General features: G+C 35.0%; 1 protein-coding gene across 2 annotated transcripts in view; it reads left to right on the top strand.

Annotated features, from left to right (window-relative positions):
• TENM2 (teneurin transmembrane protein 2) overlaps positions 1–20551 on the top strand; it is an 823064-nt gene that overhangs the window by 783870 nt on the left and 18643 nt on the right. For both annotated transcript variants that reach the window (XM_070937374.1, XM_070937373.1), the window contains exons 24-25: positions 5255–5430; positions 13807–14042. In XM_070937374.1, the coding sequence (XP_070793475.1) occupies positions 5255–5430; positions 13807–14042 (412 nt within the window). The remainder of the gene's footprint in view (positions 1–5254; positions 5431–13806; positions 14043–20551) is intronic.

Raw genomic sequence — 20551 nt, 5'->3', positions numbered from 1 at the left:
TAAACCAGGATACTATGAATTCTAGTCCTACCCTAGGCATGAAAGCCATCTGAGTGACCTTGGGCCAATCAGTCTTTCTCAACCCAAGTCACTTCTCAGTCACTTTGCTGTTGTTGCAGCAAAATTAGGATGTGGAAGGAGTATTGGATATGTTTACTGCTTTGAGTTATTTATAAAAAATAATAAAGGTGGAATAACATTTTTTTTAAAAAAAGATGCCACATAGTCTTTATTATTGAACCCAGAGAAAAACAACTTTGAAGTAGTTTTGTAGATAGAGCTTGGTAAAAGTGGGTGTAATTTTGAAATGCCTAAAGAATTTATTGGTGTCCAGTACTAGTAGGGCAAAACTTTGTTAACCTTGTCTGTCAGGACAGAGGATATTTATTTGCCCTATTTATACTGCCTAATAGACTGTGGCTACACCCCAGTAATCTTCCTCCCCACAGGGATATCAATATTAGAGTTACTTTTGGAATTCAGGTAACAAATCTTACCCTTCAAATGTCAGGATAGTGGGATCATCTTCTATACAAGCAGATAAAGCATTGATAAAATTTACCGATTGCTTGTTTCTGCAAATAGTGAGGAAATCGCATCCTAAAATATATATTTTATAAAATCTGTGTGATATACTATTTCCAGAGAGTCCAAAAATTGCAATTACTTCGGGAATTAGGTTAGAAAGAAAATGCTTTTCTATATAATTGCAAGAGATTAAAGTGTTGTGCATTTTTGAAAAAAACAACCTACACAAGCAAAGCAGGTTTTTTTAATAGGCATTCTGCAAATATGGACAATGAAAAATACTAATTTTCAAAAAGATCATTTCATAGATAGAAATGGATAAAATATTAACATACACATCTAAGCTAGTTGTTTATCTTTCACATAGAGTTTGCACTCAAAAATAAAATAACTACTCATAAGAAAGCATGCAAACTTTGTATGCTAAGAAGCAAGCTACATTACTTATTTAACTCTATTGCTAAAAGTTCAGCCCCACTGTCCAAAGTGGAATATTTTTTTAAGAACACATTTGCTATAGATGAATATTTGCATGTTAGGAAATTGTCCATTGTAATGGAAAATCAAGACAGTGCCTCAGATCTACTCACAAGAAGCTTGCTGTTTCATGTGAGCATTTGTACACTTGGTTCCTCACAATGTTCCAGTCTGAATCTAATGCTAAATTACTGGATTTAGGAGGAGGGGTGGGGGGAGATCATCAGTTTCTACTTCCCTCCTCTCCTTGGGTACAGCCACCATAAGATTAGAAGCTTCAGATTTTTAGTTTATCATTAGATCAGCTTTCAATTATATTTGAACCAAACCAAAAACTATCTTAATTTAAATCAGACAATATTTTTTAATAAATCAATGATTTTTTTTTTTTACTTTTGACTAGTTTTTTTTTTTAAAAAACGATGATTTAAACTAACTACAGATTCAGGTATTACTGAAATGCAGTCAGTGCAACACAGGAGACAGAAACAACAGAGAAGCGAAAAGAAAACTGTGTAGACTTAGTCTGACAATTCTGATCGTAATTATAGTTGTTTTACATGAGACTAAAACAATTTGTGTACATAATAACAATTACACAAGGAAACTGCATCTAAGGGCCTTTCTCTGTTACTGAGTTATCTATCCATACCTGACCAGCAGCTATACTGGTCAATGACTGAAATAAAGATTTGATTTGACAACTGGCACAATGCTGCTACATCCAACTCTTCAGTTAGACAACAACTGAATGGCAGCTGATGAGATTCAGAGGTGGGGAAGAGTGTATACATCAGCCAATAAGCACAGTTCCCACCCATTACTGGACACCTGCTTTTTCAATCACATCATATGAAGTAAACTGGAAGAGATTATGTAAACCTTGTGGCAGCTCTTAAATGCAATGGTATTAGGTTAAAGAAGGAAACACTGTTTAAATATTAGTACAGCTAAATATGACAGATATCCCTCTCACTCATGGACCAGATATGAAATTCACATAGCCTCATGAATACATGGAAGTTGCTATGATGTTTGCATTGCTTGGTACAAATGGATTCAAGTAGGCAGACTTACAATATGAGAATTACACTTTTCAGAAGAAATGCCTGTTGCAAATATGTCCTGTGAATATTTATTGTTTCCACACCCTCAGCCAGGGTCATGCTTTTCGATGAACAGAAAGAAGTGTTTCTTTCTTTTTGACTATTAATGGCTTCTTTTTTTAATGTATGATTCTCACACCAAACAAATGTAATTTGAGAGCATAAATAATCATATGTCTGGTTTTTCTGATTGAAAGATAGTATTTTCCAAGGCTGTATTCATTTTTTGTTATTTTGATGAAATTTGTCACTGAAGAAGTTCAGCAGTGCCATCTGCAGGTCAGTTTGTAAAATGATAGTAAACAGGTGCAGACCTTTCTTAAATCTTCCTGATAAAAATTGCAATGTGACTTTCAAGAGTAGTAAATGGGTGACCACATCCCATTAGTCCTGGTTTGCAAGACTAACTTCAATGTATTTGTAACATTCTTCATCCAATATAGCATGAAGTACTGTTTTGAACAGTAAAGGAGAAGAAAGAATGGATAGATTAAAGTTTTCTTTGTTTTAGTTGTTTGGGTTTTTTTTTTTCTAATCTTCATTAGTTTAGGCATACAGATGTTCAGTTCCTGAGCTGTCAGATTATTTTGTTTGTTTGTATGTTTGTTTGTTTACCCTGTTTCCTCCAAAATAAGACATCCCCTGATAATAAGCCCAATCGGGCTTTTGAGTGCATGGCAATAAGGTCAAGTGCTTATTTCAGGGTTCAAAAAAATATAAGACAGGGTCTTATTTTTGGGGAAACATGGTATTTATTATAAAATTTATCTAACCACCCATTTCCCCAAGAGCACACAACAATAAAACATCAATAAAGGGGAAAAAAGTGTTTTTTAATGACTAGCCAAGGTTTATAATTAAAATAATAGTTAAGTTGCAGATTCATGCAGAATAATGGTAAATGGTGTGTGTGTGTTATTTTCAAAAGACACACAATTCGTTAACTTGCAGAATAAGGTGCCAATGAGAGGAATGGATGCCTCTCCATTGGAGATTTTTTTGGAAATGTTGAAAAAAGTAAATGTACTTGAGGAAAACTATGCAAGAAAGAATAGGGTAGAGCCTTCCTTATCTGTTTTCGCTTTGGAACAGAGGCAAACCAATATGCCATTACTCCTGGTGCAGAAATTCTGCCAAGTCCTATGTGATTTTTCATTCTGAAATGACTATTGGCTGATCCCACTAGTGTAGACATAACTCATGAATCTTTACTACCGTAAACATAGCAAGTCTCTGAATAAAACATAGACAAGCATAATATGCATTAGAAACACCCAAAGCAATAATCATCACATATTTTAGAAATAAACATAATATACTGACTGTGACTATCCCATAAGATTCCCTCCTTTAGTAATATACCTTAATCGTGGCATTTTAATAGCTTTCTGATGTTTTGTGGCTGCTGATTTTCCCATGCACTTATCAGATCCCAGGAAATGTCCTGCTCCATCATACTTACTGTGTGCAATAAATGTTTTACAGCTGCCTCCTGCCTCAATCCATTGGATAATTAAGTCATATTGTCAAGCTTCTGTTGCAAACTAGTCAAGGCATTCTCTTCCCAGCGGATGGCAAGAATTTTTTTCCAGGACATTTGATCCTCCCATATGATATTCAGTCTGTTGCTTCCTTTCTTTCTGGACAATTCTCTATCTCCACATATCTCAATGGGCTTACACAATGGCATAATTTGCCACTATCTAGTATGCCATTAATATTTCACTGTTTCCCTTCTTTTTTTTCCTTCTTTTCAAAGCATACATACACACACACACACACACACACACACACACACATTCATACTCCCCCAAAATTGCTAAATTAAAAAGAAATATCAAAAATATTTATTTTTCCTATCAAGTGAAGAATTGCTGGTATTCTCTCAAATATAGCAAATATAGTAGAACTTCTTGATCTGATATACAAAAATTTCAATGTACTTTTTCAAGAGTGAGTTGTTCAGGCCACCTGGAAATTTATCTGTGTTGACTCTCTAAAAAAATGCAAATGACCAGCTGTCTGCAAGGAGTATAAATCCTTCCATTCCCCACCATCCAATCAGAGCTGAAGAAGCTTCTTGGATGAGAAGCAAAACATCTTCAAAGAAAAACAGACAGTCCAGTTGCTTCTTGAAAAAGCATCTTTGGGTGCTTTTGACCTGGATGCCCAAGACTCTCCATAGACAAAAATCTCAATAGCCAACACATGATAGCAGAGATGTATTTTTCTGTATTGCCTTTACTATCTAGTGGTCATCTGAAATTTTTTGGTACCAGTTTTAGTCACCCTATTATTTATCCTTGCATTTCAAATAATTGTTCTTATTTGACCTTATGTCTCAAGTCACTTTATTGGTTCCACACATTTTCCATATAAAACTAAATCCTAGTGAGAAAAATGACCAGGTATTATAATATTGCAGCATTTTATTTAATGTGACTATTATTTAGCGTTCTAATGTTATAGCCTTTAGAGGGCCTCTGGACACATTGGAAGGATCAGTGACCAAGGCCCTTAGGCAGAAGAGTTTTCTTCTTCTATCATTTATAAGGTATTGACAGCAAAAACTGGGCGCTCTAAAGGCAGCTTTGGATTATCTGTTTTGTCAGCATGGTTTTGGATCTGTCTGCCTAGTTGAATTGCTTGTGAAATAATTGAACCTATTTGCAAGATGGATATACTGTCTGAAATACTGAAGGCCTATGTTTAAAAGAAGAAAGGAATGAATATCTTGTATGGGGAAGATTGCTGTATTTATTTTGAGATGTAAAAAGAAGAAATAATAGAAGAATGGGAGATGTGATTACATTCTGTAAATATATCAGAAGGGTTCAATAATAATTTTCCAGGGATGATTATGTGGAAAAAAGAAATTCCCAAAGGTATACTATTTCCAATAAATCATCCCTTTGATCATACATCGTATTTTCTTTGGTATGTGAACTTAACAGTATATTCCCTAAAAATATGTAATTATTTAATACTAATTAATATTAGTATTTAATACTAAAAATTATTCCAATTATTTGTCTTTGGTTAATAGATTTGTTTCATAATCTGTTTAACATTTAACATTAACAGGTAGTGCATGCTGATTTAGCTCAGATCTAGCTACTTAAATGTGATTTCTCTTTTTTCAGTTATGACCATGAAGGACGCCTTACCAATGTAACTCGCCCTACTGGTGTAGTAACCAGCCTTCATCGTGAAATGGAAAAGTCTATTACTATAGATATTGAAAACTCCAACCGTGATGATGATGTCACAGTAATTACCAATCTTTCCTCTGTGGAGGCTTCCTACACAGTTGTTCAAGGTACAGAAATACACTTCCCAAAGACTTTACACAGTTTGTGTGAGTAAGAATAATGGCAGAAGATAAATATACCCAAGTGGGGCAAATGTTTACATAGTCTGCTTAAAAATTTGATAACACCAACTTTAATTTAATATTAATTCAAAGATCATCATTATTTCTTGATTCAGAAGAGTCCCCTTCATTCCTGCCATTTTATTTTTATTTTTAGGCAATCCCAAATACTAAACAATTTAAGAATCATGGAAGTAATTAAAGAATTACAGAACCAACAAAACCATCATTATTTTTCATATTGTCAGGTTCTAGTTTCACCAACTGAAAGTTGTCCTAAGTTCTCCATCCTAGTGCATGAATATTAAATATCAATGTGCTCTATTAGCTCTCCATCTAAATAATATTCCATAATCTTTGAAGTACAGAATCCTGTTTATTCCAGTGTCTCAGTGGTTTTATTTCTTTGAAGGAGAGATTGCAGTTTCATCTTTTTTTTTTTTATTGAAAAAGTTTTCAAATACAAATTTTTCCCCCTTTTTTTTTCCCTCTCCCTCCCCCTCCCTAACCCCCCCCTCCCCACCCATCCCCCCCTGTGACTTCTTCGTAACAAAAAAAAACCCTAATTCATAACAGATTACTTACTTCCTCCTCTAAATATTGACCTTTACTTACTAAAAATATTATTAATATTATGACATCCCCCTTTATCCATACATTTCAGAAAAGAGAAAAGAAAGAAAAAAAAAGACATTATACTATAACATTATAGAATAACTTCTAATTTAGCATAATAGTATTATAACTCCCAATTTGGCAATAGTCTGCCCTTTTTCTCCTCTCCCAAGTTTGTATCTATATATTATTACAACAATTCAAGACCACCATTCCACTCTATCCATTTCCTCCACTCCCCTAAATATATCACTTAAAAATCCCTTTTCTTAGACTAATCAATCTACTAACTAGCTTATTCACCCACTATCCTGCAAAATTACCATACACAACAATTCTTAATATCTTTGATTCACTGCCCACACTACTTAAAAATATATGTCTATATATTCCATTATATCTAAATAAAAAAAAGAAAAGACAATGACTTTAAATTTATAGTCCATATAATATCTTCTTTGAAGTCTTTCCACTGGATTGGTAGAACCAACATCCATAATAGGGTGACATAGCTTGCTGGTGCAACAGTTTATTCAGGATCTTCAATCATATCTGCCCCCATCAGTAGTAAATATCTTCTTATATGTATAAAAGTAAAAACAACCACCCGAGTGACATTATAATTATATTCCATATAGTAATAATTGTGGGTTTCATCAGGATTATTGATTCCCATCATCGTAGTGGGTAACAACCCGATCTTCTGCATGCCCCAGCATAATTCTCTTGCCTTGTGATTCAAGATAATTATAATATGTTTATCAACACAAAAAGAAATTCCAAAGTGGATAATTCAAATCCATCAGTTTAAGGCTCTTTTCATGTCCCCAAATTACGGCCATGCAGAGATCTGCCACAATCCTCAGGATGATATTAACCAATACGTCGCCTCTTCTATGTTTACACATAATCATTCATATTTTAAAGTCACTGGCTTCACTGTTGCTTGATTTAGAAATTTCTATTTTTATGCAACCTATTTCTTTTTTTTTTTCTTTTTGTGGGTTTGATTTCCATCCTGGTTTCCTTTCTACAAATTGTATATCATCTGGTCGGTTTTCATTCTGCTTTGTAGATTGGTCTTGTTGGTTTTGTTTTTGTGTCTCATGTTTCTTTTTTATCCCTTGTATATCCCCTAATTGGTTTCCATGCTTGTCCTTGCCTTGATAAGTCATCACATTAAGGTTAGATGCCACTTCTTTCAAATTTGTAGATAATCCAGCTGGGGTGTCCGATAAATCCAAAGGCAATTTATCTGGTACAGTCTCTATAATTCGATATTTTACCTTTATTTCCAGCTCCTTCTGCTTATCCTGTATTATACCTGAAGATGTTAAGTTCATTTTCAACCTATTTTGATAAAATTCTTCCGCTCTTTCAACAGTATTTAGCTGGTATCTTTCTCCTTGATATCTCAATATAATACCAACTGGGGCGTCCCACCTAAATGGGATATTTCTCTTTTTTAACTCATTCACCAGAAAACCAAATTTCTTCCTTTCCATTAATATCTTAGGTGGGAGTTCCTTGTAAATCCAAATCTTTCTTCCATACAATTGCAAATTAGAATTGAAGGAATTTTGCACAATATTATTCCTAATTTCTTTATCTGTAAAATAAATCACCACATCTCTAGGCAGTTGCCTTTGCTTGGCAATCCAGGAGTTTATTCGATAAACTCTGTCAATCCTACAAAACACTTCCTCAGGTTGAACCTTTAAAATCCCAGCTAGAATTTCAGAAGATATTTTCCTTAAATCATCTCTGTTATTTTCCTGCAAACCTCTCAATCTTATCGCATATTCTGTGAAATTATATTGTACCATTAGAATCTCTTTTTCAATCCTCTGTTGCAAATTTTCTACATTACCAGACTTTTGATCAGCATCCATTTTAGGTTTTTCTTCTGAGCTATTATCCTGAGTGTTTATCAGATCATTTTCAATTTTTTGAGTTCTATTGTCCAATTTATCTTGAATTTCTTCCATTTTAGACTCTAGTAAATTAGTATTTGTGTCCAACTGTATCATAAATTCTGAAAAACCATTAGCCACTTTTAAAAATTTTTGCTCCAAAAAATCAAACTTAGATTTCACCAATTCTTTAATTTCCTGCTTAAATTTTTCAAGTTGCTGATTCACAATCTCCTCCCTTCTTTCAATCTCCTCTAAGAGAAATTCTATTATATTAAAATCAGGTTTCTGAGACTGAAGAGTTAAAACTTGTTCCTTTAAATTGTTGGTGGGGGAATCCCCCCCCTACTTGTTTATCTGACTTTGTAAGTCTCAGTGCCATGTTTCCGCCCAGGCAAGCTTTGTTAAAAAAAAAAAAACAAGAAAAAAGACTTCTTTCCAATCAACAACAATATCAAGTCTCCAGGGGAAAAAGAGAGAAAAAGACACAGGAGCGAAGTTTTGTCTACAAATGTAGCCAGTGGTATTTATTCCGCTACATTGTAATAATAGAAAACGGAAGGACTTTCCCTTTCAGCCTCTCCTCCAGCCACGGCAGACGCCATTTTAAAAGGCTTTTTTTCCTCTTTCTTTTCCTCCTTTCTCTTAAGTAATTTTTAAAAGATAAGTAAAATACTTGCAGTTCAGTATTACAGGTCCAGCTCACATTTTCTTTGAGTAATCTGTTAAATTTGCAGGCTTGCTTTTGACGCCTGGCTCTGCATTAGCAGAGGTCTCCCAGAGCCCAGAGCAGCGGCTGGGGATATGGGGCATCTCATCCGCTCCGTCCCAAAAGTAAAAAAAAAACTTTTGGGACTCCGCAGAGAGTTCTACCCACCCCTGCCGGCTCTATCTCCGTTTCCTCATGGAAACGGAGTTTTTTCGAGCCGCCATTCCGTTGTGAAGGCGGCTCTGACAGGCAGTGGAAGCTGACGATCCCGAAGGAGCATCTGGCGGCGGCCAGCAGCAAACCAGAAGTCCGCAGTTTCATCTTCTATTCACCTTTAATCTTAATAATTTACTTGCCTATTATTTATTAGGTCTGCTGAAAAATTATTCCAGCTAAGACTGATAATTGAGGAAATAGTCCACTTTTTCATTTAAATGTATCGATATCCTGATGATATCCTAAAAAAACTGGGTGACACAGTGTTGTTCGGTATAACTAAATGGGAAATATATTCTGTTCATTTCAATTGCTAAATTACTTTGTGAAGTTCCACATTTCCATGTGGGCCCTGGCTGACGTCTCTTGTTTGACAAATCAACATATCACTACTATATGACAAATGACAGACTCCTTTTGTGTTGAACCTTTATGCTTGGCTTCGCTTGACTGCTTTCCTGTCTAAAACAAATCTCGTATAGATTATCTTCCTTTCAACAGCAAATGCCTTTTCAGCATTTAACATAAAATTCTCCGAAGAGTAAGGGAGACTAAATGTACATAGTGTGTCTGAAATTTATTACAGATTTTGAAAGGTTCTTGGCATGAGAATAAACAATGATATCTCCATTTGGTCATCAGACAAAACATCCTTTGATAGAAATGTTCTTTTTCTTCTTCCAAAAATCCTTCTCATATAGTTTTATGTACGCAAACAAAAAAATTTTTAGGACAGAAGAATTAGGAAGTCTTAAAATGAAATCAAAATTACATTAACTCTCAGCCCCTCTGGAAACATCAGTGCTTTGCCGGGCAATGTAGCACACACACACGCACGAGTAAGTGGAACCAAAACCCGGTTTAATGATAGCTACACAGCAACTTACAGTAGGCACTGAACTGGTTAATCAGAAACAAAGTCGGGGACACCTGTGTTCTCCTCCGGCGTGGTTTTACAGGGAGTGGGAGTGTTTAACTATCATCAGGTAATCTGCAACAGCTGCTGGAATCAAATCTGCCACTCGGTTCTCCTGTCTTTGGGTGCAGATCTCTGATGTCATCCTCAGCTTCGTTTACAATCTGCTACACAAACCCCCCTTCTTTCCTTCTTCGTGTATCCCACTCTCTCTTCTTTGTGTTCCGGCCGTCACCTGCTATCACCCGTGCATACAGTCCTAATTGCAGCACCCCCCCTCCACTGTGCTCTGTTGCTGGATTTCGTTCTGGGTCATCCGGAGGGGATTCCCCCCCTTCCTAGTCTCCCTTGCTGACGTGGTAACGCAGTGTCGAGGGGTATTTGGCACTCGACATTAACCTTAATTACGGTAGTTTGGGCCAATTACAAGTTGCCAAAATTTGAGAAAACATTGCATGGGGGAATTACGCTCTTATACAATTGCCACACATTATATATTGCTTTCTTACTCATAATTATAGATCTGTGACAACATTTGTCCTTTAACCCTCCAAATGCAGAAAACACTAGTATTTTGTAATCAAATAAGCTTCTTCCCCCATGTCAGGGTTTCCTCAGGTTACATTTCTGTCTGTGATTCTAGAAAAACATAAAGTCTCCAGCCTGATCTTAACAGCTATCAAAAGATTCATGATTTCAGGAGTTAATTGCCTGCTGTGTACCATCTTGCTTTTCTCCATGTCCTATTCCTATTCAAGTTCTACTTGAAACATGATACAAAATAGAGATTTGTTACTTCCAGTATAGAATTTCTTGAATTAGCTTTGAAACAGAAAATCTGTTCAATGCCCTTTTTAACAATTGAACTATATCACTACCTAGAGTTATATATTTAAGATGGATGTCTACAGTATACACATTTTCTAAACCAATCATCACAATTTGTCCATATAGAAAGTCATCTAAAGTTAGGTTGAAGATATCCACCAACATTTTTCATTGGTTAATAAAAAATATTTCACTTGTTTCAAGTTTTGTGTCTGTGCATCAATGCAAACAAGTCATATCAATTGTCCACTCAGTGTACTCAATTTACAGGTGAAGTTCTTGATTGTGTATGCTGTGCACCTTGTCTAGTTCTGAATCAAAGTTAGTCAATTGTACAGGTGATTGAGGTTCCTGAATCTCTTTTCAATCCATTTATGTAATGGATATCAATCCATATTAATCATTAGAAAGCTACCTGTTATATTAGCCAATGTGCTTGCCTGTAAAATAAACTATTTTATTGTGCTAGGAACTATTTTGATGACTTTATTCTCACTAGTGAAAACTTCAAGATATCTATTATGATTTTGTAGAAAGATATTTACTTAGTTATTTACACATTTATATCCCATCACAAATGGAGGATTTGTTGCGACTTTCACAATATGAAAAGTTCATTAGAATATACACAGTATCCTGAACCTAATAAAAATCATAAATTAATAGATCATCTCAACAAGAGCCACAAGGACAAAACACCTCTAATACTCTCAGAACCTAAAGAAGTGGTTCATAATTGGGCCTTTATGCAGCATTGCATTATTCCATTTTTTACTTTCCAGAATCCTTTTTTTAACATCTGTATGTATAAAAACACTAGATATCAAAGTACATTTTCTGGAATAGGAAATAATGGGATTCCCCTTCTTTAAGAAATAATATACATTTTCAAAGAATAACTTTCTTACATATTTCTCTGTCTCGTTCCATGGTTATTGTATAAATTATTTCTAAATCAGGTCAATCTACAATGCATACCAAAAACATCAGATATTTATTATACAAACTGGGCAAAGTTCTCCATCCCAGTGCATGAATATTAAATATCATTCCTTGGAAGATTTATCCTTCATATGGCTTTGTGAAAAACTTTAAGCAGTTCTTCTCAGAGAAAAGATTTTCAACAAGAAAATCCTATGTACCTCACTTCATAACCTCAGCGTACTGAATCCTGAACTACATTTGTTATGTACATATTTAAAGGTTATATTATCCCTTTGCAAGATTATTTGTCTGGTTTGCATCTTCAGTTACAATCTCTATTATTCCCTTATTGATTTGTTTTGAACTGATTCCTTAAAATTGTTAGAAAGTTGTTATTTCCTGTGATAGTTGCTCAACAGTTCTGAAGAGGTATGAATACAATACCATTTACACCCAAAGCTGCATGTGATTTGCATTATTTATCATTTAAGATAGTCTTTTAATTATTATTAATTCAGTTAGGAGGACTGAAAACCATGTAATTTGAGCACATGCTGCCAAGATGAGGTAGAACAGAGGTTTGTGGTGGGGGTTTTTTTGTAAAAAGAAAATCTTCTTATTAGCCCTGTTGAGCCAAAATGATGAGAATTTAAATTCATTATATGAAGTTAACAAATTAAGAAGGATAAATAGTTGATGCTATTACAATATGCATCAAAGGACCCTATTTGCTTATTTGCTTTCTTCAGAGCAAGCTATAATTATAGGGAGTTGATTTCATCCAATTTGCTATTGCTAGTAAAGTCTTTCGTCTGCAAACTCTGCATGCAAAATTTGATGCTGTCTTCAGTAAAACTATACTTCAAAAACCCTAACCCTGGCAATTGTTCATATATATGCTTTTACAAAGATCAGGAAAAGGACAACTGCCTAAAATAACACTAGAGTTATCTTTTTATCTTGTGGTCAAACAACTCCTTCTAAAGGTGTCTATTATTCTCCATTGTGGGTTGTTGTTATTTTTTCATTATAATTGTGTAGGGTAAGCCATTCTGTTTTCTGAAATCTCTATTCTTAAAAATTCCCAAGGCATGGATGGTACAGACGTAGAAACCATATGACAGATAGATAATGACCAAAAAAATCAAGAGAAGCATGTTAGTCGTTCTGTTTGGAGGTAATTAAATTTCTCAATTTAAGAAGAAAAGTTTAAATGTAATCACTGGCAGAGTTCTGCAAAGAAAATAATGGAAACCTTAAAGAAATTATTCAATGCTGCCTATGCAGTGTGACACTGTTAACTAAACTAAAATGAAAAGAATTCTGTGGACGATTGTCTTAAAATTTAAAATAGTATCATTAAAAATAAATATTGCCATGGGACAATAACCTCCTCACAAACCAGGGACTATTTTCCAGGGTTATGATTTTATATTTCTCTCCAGCAGATGATTAATTAGATAGATATTTTCTTTATTACAAAATGATAGTGGTTCTTCGGTGGCAGCTGCTCACTCTGCTGTCTACTGTCTTGTGGGAGAGATTCCTTTTTACTATTCTGAAAACTAGATCAGCCAGTCAAGAATATAACTATCATAAATATCAAGTTTTATTTTTGCAACTTCTGCCAGTCAATAAAAAGCCAGATGTCAGGCTGGCTAGTAATGTTTCTTTAAGGCAGAATGAAAAGTGACACTCATACAAAAGATTGACTCTGGCAGCTCATTCTGTGTGAGCATCATGCCTTAAGTACTGAAACCTAATCTATAACTGAGCTATATATCTGTTAAGGGAGCACTGAAGGCAGTATAGAAAGAATAGAGATGAATCTGTCTTTTCTCTAAAAAAAGTTGCAGCCACTTCTTTTGATATTTTCAGGTTGAATAGATTTCTTGCTGACCCAACACTTCAATTAAATCACTTGCCGCCAACTTTCTCTCTAATTATACATGTATTCACAAATACTAGTGAGGTTTGCAAAATAATAATTATAATAATCAATTGGTATTTGATTTACCGTTAAGGAGCAAACAGAAAATATAGTTCTAATAACCAGAAATATGCCTTCAGGCTTCAAACATTTCATAGTATTTCTCTCTAATAAATCCATAATATTGTAAATATCTGCCTTACCTAAACACAAATAGTAATTGTAGGAATATGACTTTTAGTTATATGACTTACGGAATATTTCTTCTCAGATCAAGTGAGAAACAGCTATCAGCTCTGCAGTAATGGCACCCTGCGAGTGATGTATGCAAATGGGATGAGTATTAGCTTCCACAGTGAACCACATGTCCTGGCTGGTACTGTGACCCCAGCAATAGGACGATGCAATATTTCACTGCCAATGGAAAATGGCTTAAATTCAATAGAATGGCGCCTCAGAAAGGAACAAATTAAAGGAAAAGTTACTGTGTTCGGAAGAAAGCTCAGGGTAAGTCCTATAACCAATTTGTTTCTCAAATTATTGTTTTCAAGTACAGGTTTTAGCTTTTTCAAAATCTGAAAGCATGTCAGATATTATTTGTTCAGAAAACTAGACGACCTCTCTGAAACATTAGACTATGAATGAGCAGATCCAAGCCTTCCACTACAGAGAATCCATGATCACAGGTGGAATTTTGGACCAACAGTATACAAGGGGGAGAAGACAGAATATTCATGCTTCCTGCTCTTATCTCACACATCACCTTGCAAAATATCTCTTTCTTTCCTATTCGTACTAATGGACTATAGTAGTACAATTGAACTTGGCTGAAAAAGAAAAGCTCTTACTGGGGAGGGCGGGATGGGCCAGTGGCTCACCTGTCCTTTGAGTCATGGGAATGGTTATTATAAGTAGTAAAAATAAATAACATAAATCATTCTTTAAATGCTGTTGTGGAACTCCTTCATTCCCCCAGCATGGGAAGAATATGCTTTAAGGAATTCTGAAGAAATAGACTTATGCAAATGTATGTAAAACATTTCTATGCTGTTTTTCAGATATACTGACTTCCAAAGCACTTTCACAATTGTGAAATGATACAGTATCAATAAAAATAAAACCAGTGTAACAAAGGAAGACATCAATCAGTCAAATCTCTGAAAAAGTTGAATTTTAAAAAGTGTTGACTCTAAGACCCTATCTTAAAAGACATCCAGACTCCAAGTCAACTTTTGACATCTGGCAGTCTTGCTATTTTCATAGCAGACAGCCAATAAAACTATTGCATCTTTGGTCAGCTAGGGTAACAATTCCTATATGCATGTTCACTGTTTGGATGCTCATTTTACCTTTTCTTACTACTGGTAGCTAATTACAGTTTTCAGTATGTGAGCTCTTGCTTAATGGTCGGGGTGTGAAAAAACAGTCAAAGAAACACTGTGTCACTTGACTGGTGATCCATATTGGTTCAATGATCCAGATATTAGTTCAATGATCAATATAAATCCACAGGATCTATATTGGTACAATGTATAGTATTGTAGTTGTGACCCTTTGACTTGCCTTTGGTTGATCTGAATTCCCAAAGAAAATGATTTGGCTGTGGTATATGATAATGGAGTAACCAAGATCTAAAGCTAAGGCATGACTTTGAAAGCTGATCGTGCGTTAGACTTGGAACAATGAAAATAAAAGCAGGAGTAAAATTGGATTGCCAAACTATTTCAGTAATGTTGTAAATAACAAATGAAGATTGGCTCTCATGCAAGAAAGTATATATTTATATCTATATTCTCTGTGTATTTGTCCTTTCCAAAGAGATCCAATAGTCAGAGGTGGAGTAAGAATAAAATGTGACAACAGATCTCTCCGTTACTTACCAATGTAGAATTCAGAGCATCATATATGTTGCTTTTCAAATTCCACTGAGTGATGCCCAGCATTGTCCCTCAAATATCCAGGCCCTATGCTACATAGGATTCTATAGGTGATAATCAGCGCCTTGAATTGCACCCAGAAGAATACTGGCAACCACTGTGGTTTACAAGGCAGTGGGATTAAATAGCCTACCTAAGCAAGCAAATCAATCAGAATAGAACTGGAAGGGACCTTCCAGGTTTTCTAGTTCAACCCCCTGCTCAAACAGGAGACTCTATACCAGTGTTGGCGAACCTTTTCTGCACCAAGTGGTGAAAAGAGAGTGCACATGTGCCCTCTTTGCATGCACATGTGCACCATCATCTGGGCCACAACCCAGAAGAGGAGCTGTCCAGAGCGCATGCATGCACCTGAAAATGAACTTCCGGTTTCCAGTGCATGCATGTGCGCCGGTCAGCTACTCTTCTGGATTTCTGGCACTCATTTGCGTGTGGCGATCAGCTGGCTGCCGCGCATGCTGACACAAGAAAATGGAAGACCAGCTCTTTCAGTTTCCGGAACTGCCACACGCAAAAAGGCCAGCTGATTGTCGCGCACACATGCACACCAGAAACTCAGAAGAGGAATGAGCAAGGCCGCACATGCCAGGCAACATGGCTCTGTGTGCCACTTCGGGCAGGTGTGCCATAGGTTCGCCATAACTGCCCTATACCATTTCAGACAAGTAACTGTCCAGTCTCTTCTTAAAAACCTCCATTGATGAAGTACCCACAACTTCTAATAGCAAGCTGTTTCACTAGTTAATTGTTCTCACTGTTAGGAAATTTCTCCTTAGTGTTAGGTTGTTTCTCTCCTTGATTAGTTTCCATCCATTGTTTCTTATCATGCCCTCTGGTTTTTTGGAAAATAAGTTGACCCCCTCTTGTTTGTAGCAACCTTTCAAATATTGGACTATGCTATCATGTTTCCCCTAGTCCTTATTTTCTCTAGACTAGTCAAGCCCAAATCCTACAACCGTTCTTCATAAATTTTTGTCTCTAGGCCTTTAATCATTTTAGTTGTTCTTCTTTGCATTTTTCCAAAGTCTCAACATCTTTTTTTGGTAATGTAATGACCAAAACTGGATGAAGTTTTCCAGTTGTGGCCTTACTAAGGCTTTATAAAGCCGCTCTAATACTTCACGTGATTTTGATTCTATGCCTCTGTTTATACAACCAAGGATTGTATTAGCTTTTTTAGCTGCTGCTGCAACTGTTGGTTCATATTTGAGTGATCATCCACTAGGACTCCAAGGTCCCTCTCACAGTTTCTGTGTATGAGCCAGGTTTTGCCTAATCTGTATTTGTACTTGGATTTTTTTTCCTGCCTAGATGTAAAACCTTGCTTTTCAGCACATGAAATTTCATGTTGTTGGATAAGGCCCATTGTTCAAGTCTGTCAAAATCTTTTTGGATCCTGAGCTTGTCTTCTGGGGTGTTGGTTATTCCTGCCAATTTAGTGTCATCTGCAAATTTGATGAGTTCCCCTTCTATTCCCTTATCTAAGTCATTTATGAAGATATTGAAGAGTACTGGGCCTACCACTTTCCACTCTGCTACATTCTGGACCATTTAAAGTTTCTGATTGATCTTCAAAGGCAACTCTATGTAATGCAATAGTTAAGGTATGACGTAATGAGGGTAAATTCGAAGGGCTGTCCAGTCCAGGAAGGGATACAATGGGCACATGAAATGGAGCTGTGCAAAAGCCTTAAGTGCATGTTCAGTCATGGCTAAATTGAAGGTCATATAATTCTTATAGTTTGTAGAAGTAGAAGTGAAACTATGATGACATTTGGGATTCAATCATAAATGTCTTCATTTCAAGCATATAACTGATTGGTGTAAAATGCTGCACTTGAGAAGCTAATTATTAATAGAAGCCACTTTATGCTGGGCTTTTTTTTTCATGCATGAAATCAGCTATTCTCAAATAACAAGTGAAAGCCTTAAATAAATGTCTAAAGTCCTGGCACAAGGTAGTAAAATCTTAATAGAGTCACTTGCAGTAATTAGCAAAGTTAAATGCATTTGTCTTACAGCTGATTTCTTCCCAGGCTTAAGGTTTCCAATTTTTCTCTTTCTTTTCTTTCTCTTTTTTCTTTCTTTTTCTTTTCTTTTCCTTCCCCCTTCCCCCCTATGCACATGCAAAACAGCTCAACTTTATCTTTCAACACCTCAGCATTTAATTGTTTTGTGTTAGTTCCTATAACAGTAATCACACATCCATTTAGCTTTTAAGTGAAAATCACTGTAAAATAATAACAGGTTGAGTGGACTAAAAGTACAATTTGAAAACAAGAGGGAAAGCACTGAATGTATTTGCATCTAATTTCTGTTAATTCAGATTTGTTAACGTAAAAAAGTGGATGAAATGAAGGGAAATGCAATAAGATCCCAGTACATGAGAAGATGGGAATTGTAATACCATTCTAGTGTCTCACATGCACATCTGCACCAATCCCCAAATGGAAAATGCTGATGAGACCTTACAATGAGAGGAGATGTCTAAATACCATAAAATGGATTTGAGGAGATTAATGCTAATAAATTAAAGCAGAGTTTGAAAAATTCCATGCTTAAAAAAATAGCATTTGCTTCTTTTAATTTTTGTTAGGTTTTTAATGGATAGATTAGATTGGATGTAAAATAATTAAATAAGCCTAAAGGCTTACAAAATTTCCAGAATTAAAAAAATGAATTCTCAAGCTTCCTGTAGTTTTAGTATCTTTTGAATTGGAAGCTTTTGCTCCTGAACCTTGATGTACAGAGTTTTTAGAGAGTAAGAGAAAACAAGCATACTTTCAAAAGCATTTATATCCATATTAAATTATACATTGGTCTTCTAGTTTGCTCAAGTATCAGAAATGCAGATTATTGTTATTCACAGACAACTCAATTTGATAAGATTCTGAACTTTATAAGGTTATTTCCCTCCCTTGCTGTTAATGGTCTCAATATTTACTGTTAATTGCCAATAAAATTTTGATATAAATTTCAAAAAGTGGGGATGACAGCAGTATAGAAAATCAGAGAAGATGAAGTGTTTATTTTTTTTCAACTTTCCCTTATTGCTGGGATCTTATTCATTTGCATGATAAAGACTGATTTTTTACTATAATCTTTTTAGAATAGAATAGAATAGAATAGAATAGAATAGAATAGAATAGAATAGAATAGAATAGAATAGAATAGAATAGAATAGAATAGAATAGAATTCTTTTTTGGCCAGTGTGATTGGACACACAAGAATTTTTTCTTTGGTGCATATGTTCCATGTTGCCATCATATTTATTTTATTTATTTATTTATCAAGCATATATAAGATAAAATGTAAAAGTAATAAACATAATTTGAATACATGAAAAGAGTAAGTAAAAAGGAATATTAGGACAGGGACAGTAGGCACGCTGGTGCACTTATGCACGCCCCTTACTAACCTCTTAGGAATGGGGTGTGGTCAACAGTAGACACTTTAAGGTTAAAATTTTGGGGGTTTGGGGAAGAAACTACAGAGTCAAGTAGTGCATTCCAGGCATTGACCACTCTGTTACTGAAGTCATATTTTCTGCAATCGAGTTTGGAATGGTTTACCTTGAGTTTGTATCTATTATTTGCTCGTGTTTTGTTGTGGTTGAAGCTGAAGTAGTCAATGACAGGAAGGACATTGTGGCAGATAATTTTATGTACTATGCTTAGGTCAGACTGAAGTTGGCGTAGTTCTAAGTATAGCGATGACATTTTTGGACAAAGTTGTCATGGTTTTACAGTCAAACCAGAGGTAAATTTTCATTCTCACCCTCAGAGAGATGATCCTTTGAGCACCAATCTTACAAGTGGCTCACTTGCAATAAACTGTGCTCACTTTTCATTTTCTTCTTAAAGTTACCTGCTTCTGGCCAATACTTTTCTTTTGGATTTCTTTTTTTCCCCAAGTTTTTATTTTATTTTATACTGTTTATACATATCAATGCATGAATAGTGTGATATCTGAGTATCATACATTTCAGTACAATTAACATAATGTTATTACTCCTAGTTACTACATTTCATTTTCATAGTTTCATGTACACATATCTTTTATTATCACCCTTCAATTCTAAACCCAAAAGAACCTTTTGTTCTTTCATATACCTTCATGTCAATAATCTATATATCCATATATCTATTTATTATTATTCCCCTCTTATTTCTATCTGTTTATTTTGTTTTCCCTTCCAATATCACTATAATATTCAAATACATATTTTTTCACTTCCTTTAGTTAACTCTTCATATCAATTTATATAAAAAATTCAGCCTTCAATTTTTCATTATTCATTGCCTCAATGTACACTCCTAGTACCAATCACAATCATTAATACATAATTCTATAATATAGAGTATAATTCTATTAATACACATATGTATATTAAAATAAATTCTTTCATTATTTAACCACTCATTTTTAGTTCTAATATTTCACTGCTAATCATGTTTTTATGCATTTTTAATATTTCAAATTCTAGTTTCACTTATTGTTGCATTGTTATTCGTACTTCTCCTATTTCCCTTATTCCATTCTTTATATCTATTTGTATTGAAATGTTATTCTAGTGTCCATTACACTACTTGTAAAATAATTAACAAACCTATGTCATTCTAATATTAATACATATTTATGAAGATATGTTTATGAAGGATTCCTTTCCTTTCCTTTTTTTCCCCCTCTCTTTTATCCATCATCTCTTGCTTGCATCCAAACCTTTAATCTTATTTTCCTTTTGGTTTGCCTCCCATATTCATCCCTTATGTTACTCCTTCTACATCTAAATCTGTCTTCTGTTTATATAGTCTAACTTTTTTCTCTACCCTTTCCCACTGTCTGGTTCCAAAACTATCTGCTCCTGACCCCTTCTCTTTTCCACAGCTCTCTTCCTGTTTCTCCTGTTTCATTTTTGTGTCTTTTACAGTATATTCCTCCGTTTTTAATTCCTTAACCACTATTAGCTTTAATAATAACTCGTCCTTGTTGTTTCTTTCTGTTGGCTTCTCAGTTCTGCTTTTTCCTCTGTTTCTTCTGATGGTTCCATTCTTTCCTCTTTGGTCTGTTCTTTGTCC

This window comes from Pituophis catenifer, unplaced genomic scaffold (genome assembly GCF_029215685.1).
Source record: "Pituophis catenifer annectens isolate HBS135680 unplaced genomic scaffold, rPitCat1.0.hap2 SCAF_2, whole genome shotgun sequence".
Classification (NCBI taxonomy): Eukaryota; Metazoa; Chordata; class Lepidosauria; order Squamata; family Colubridae; genus Pituophis; species Pituophis catenifer.
This window is presented reverse-complemented; position numbering and strand designations above follow the sequence as displayed.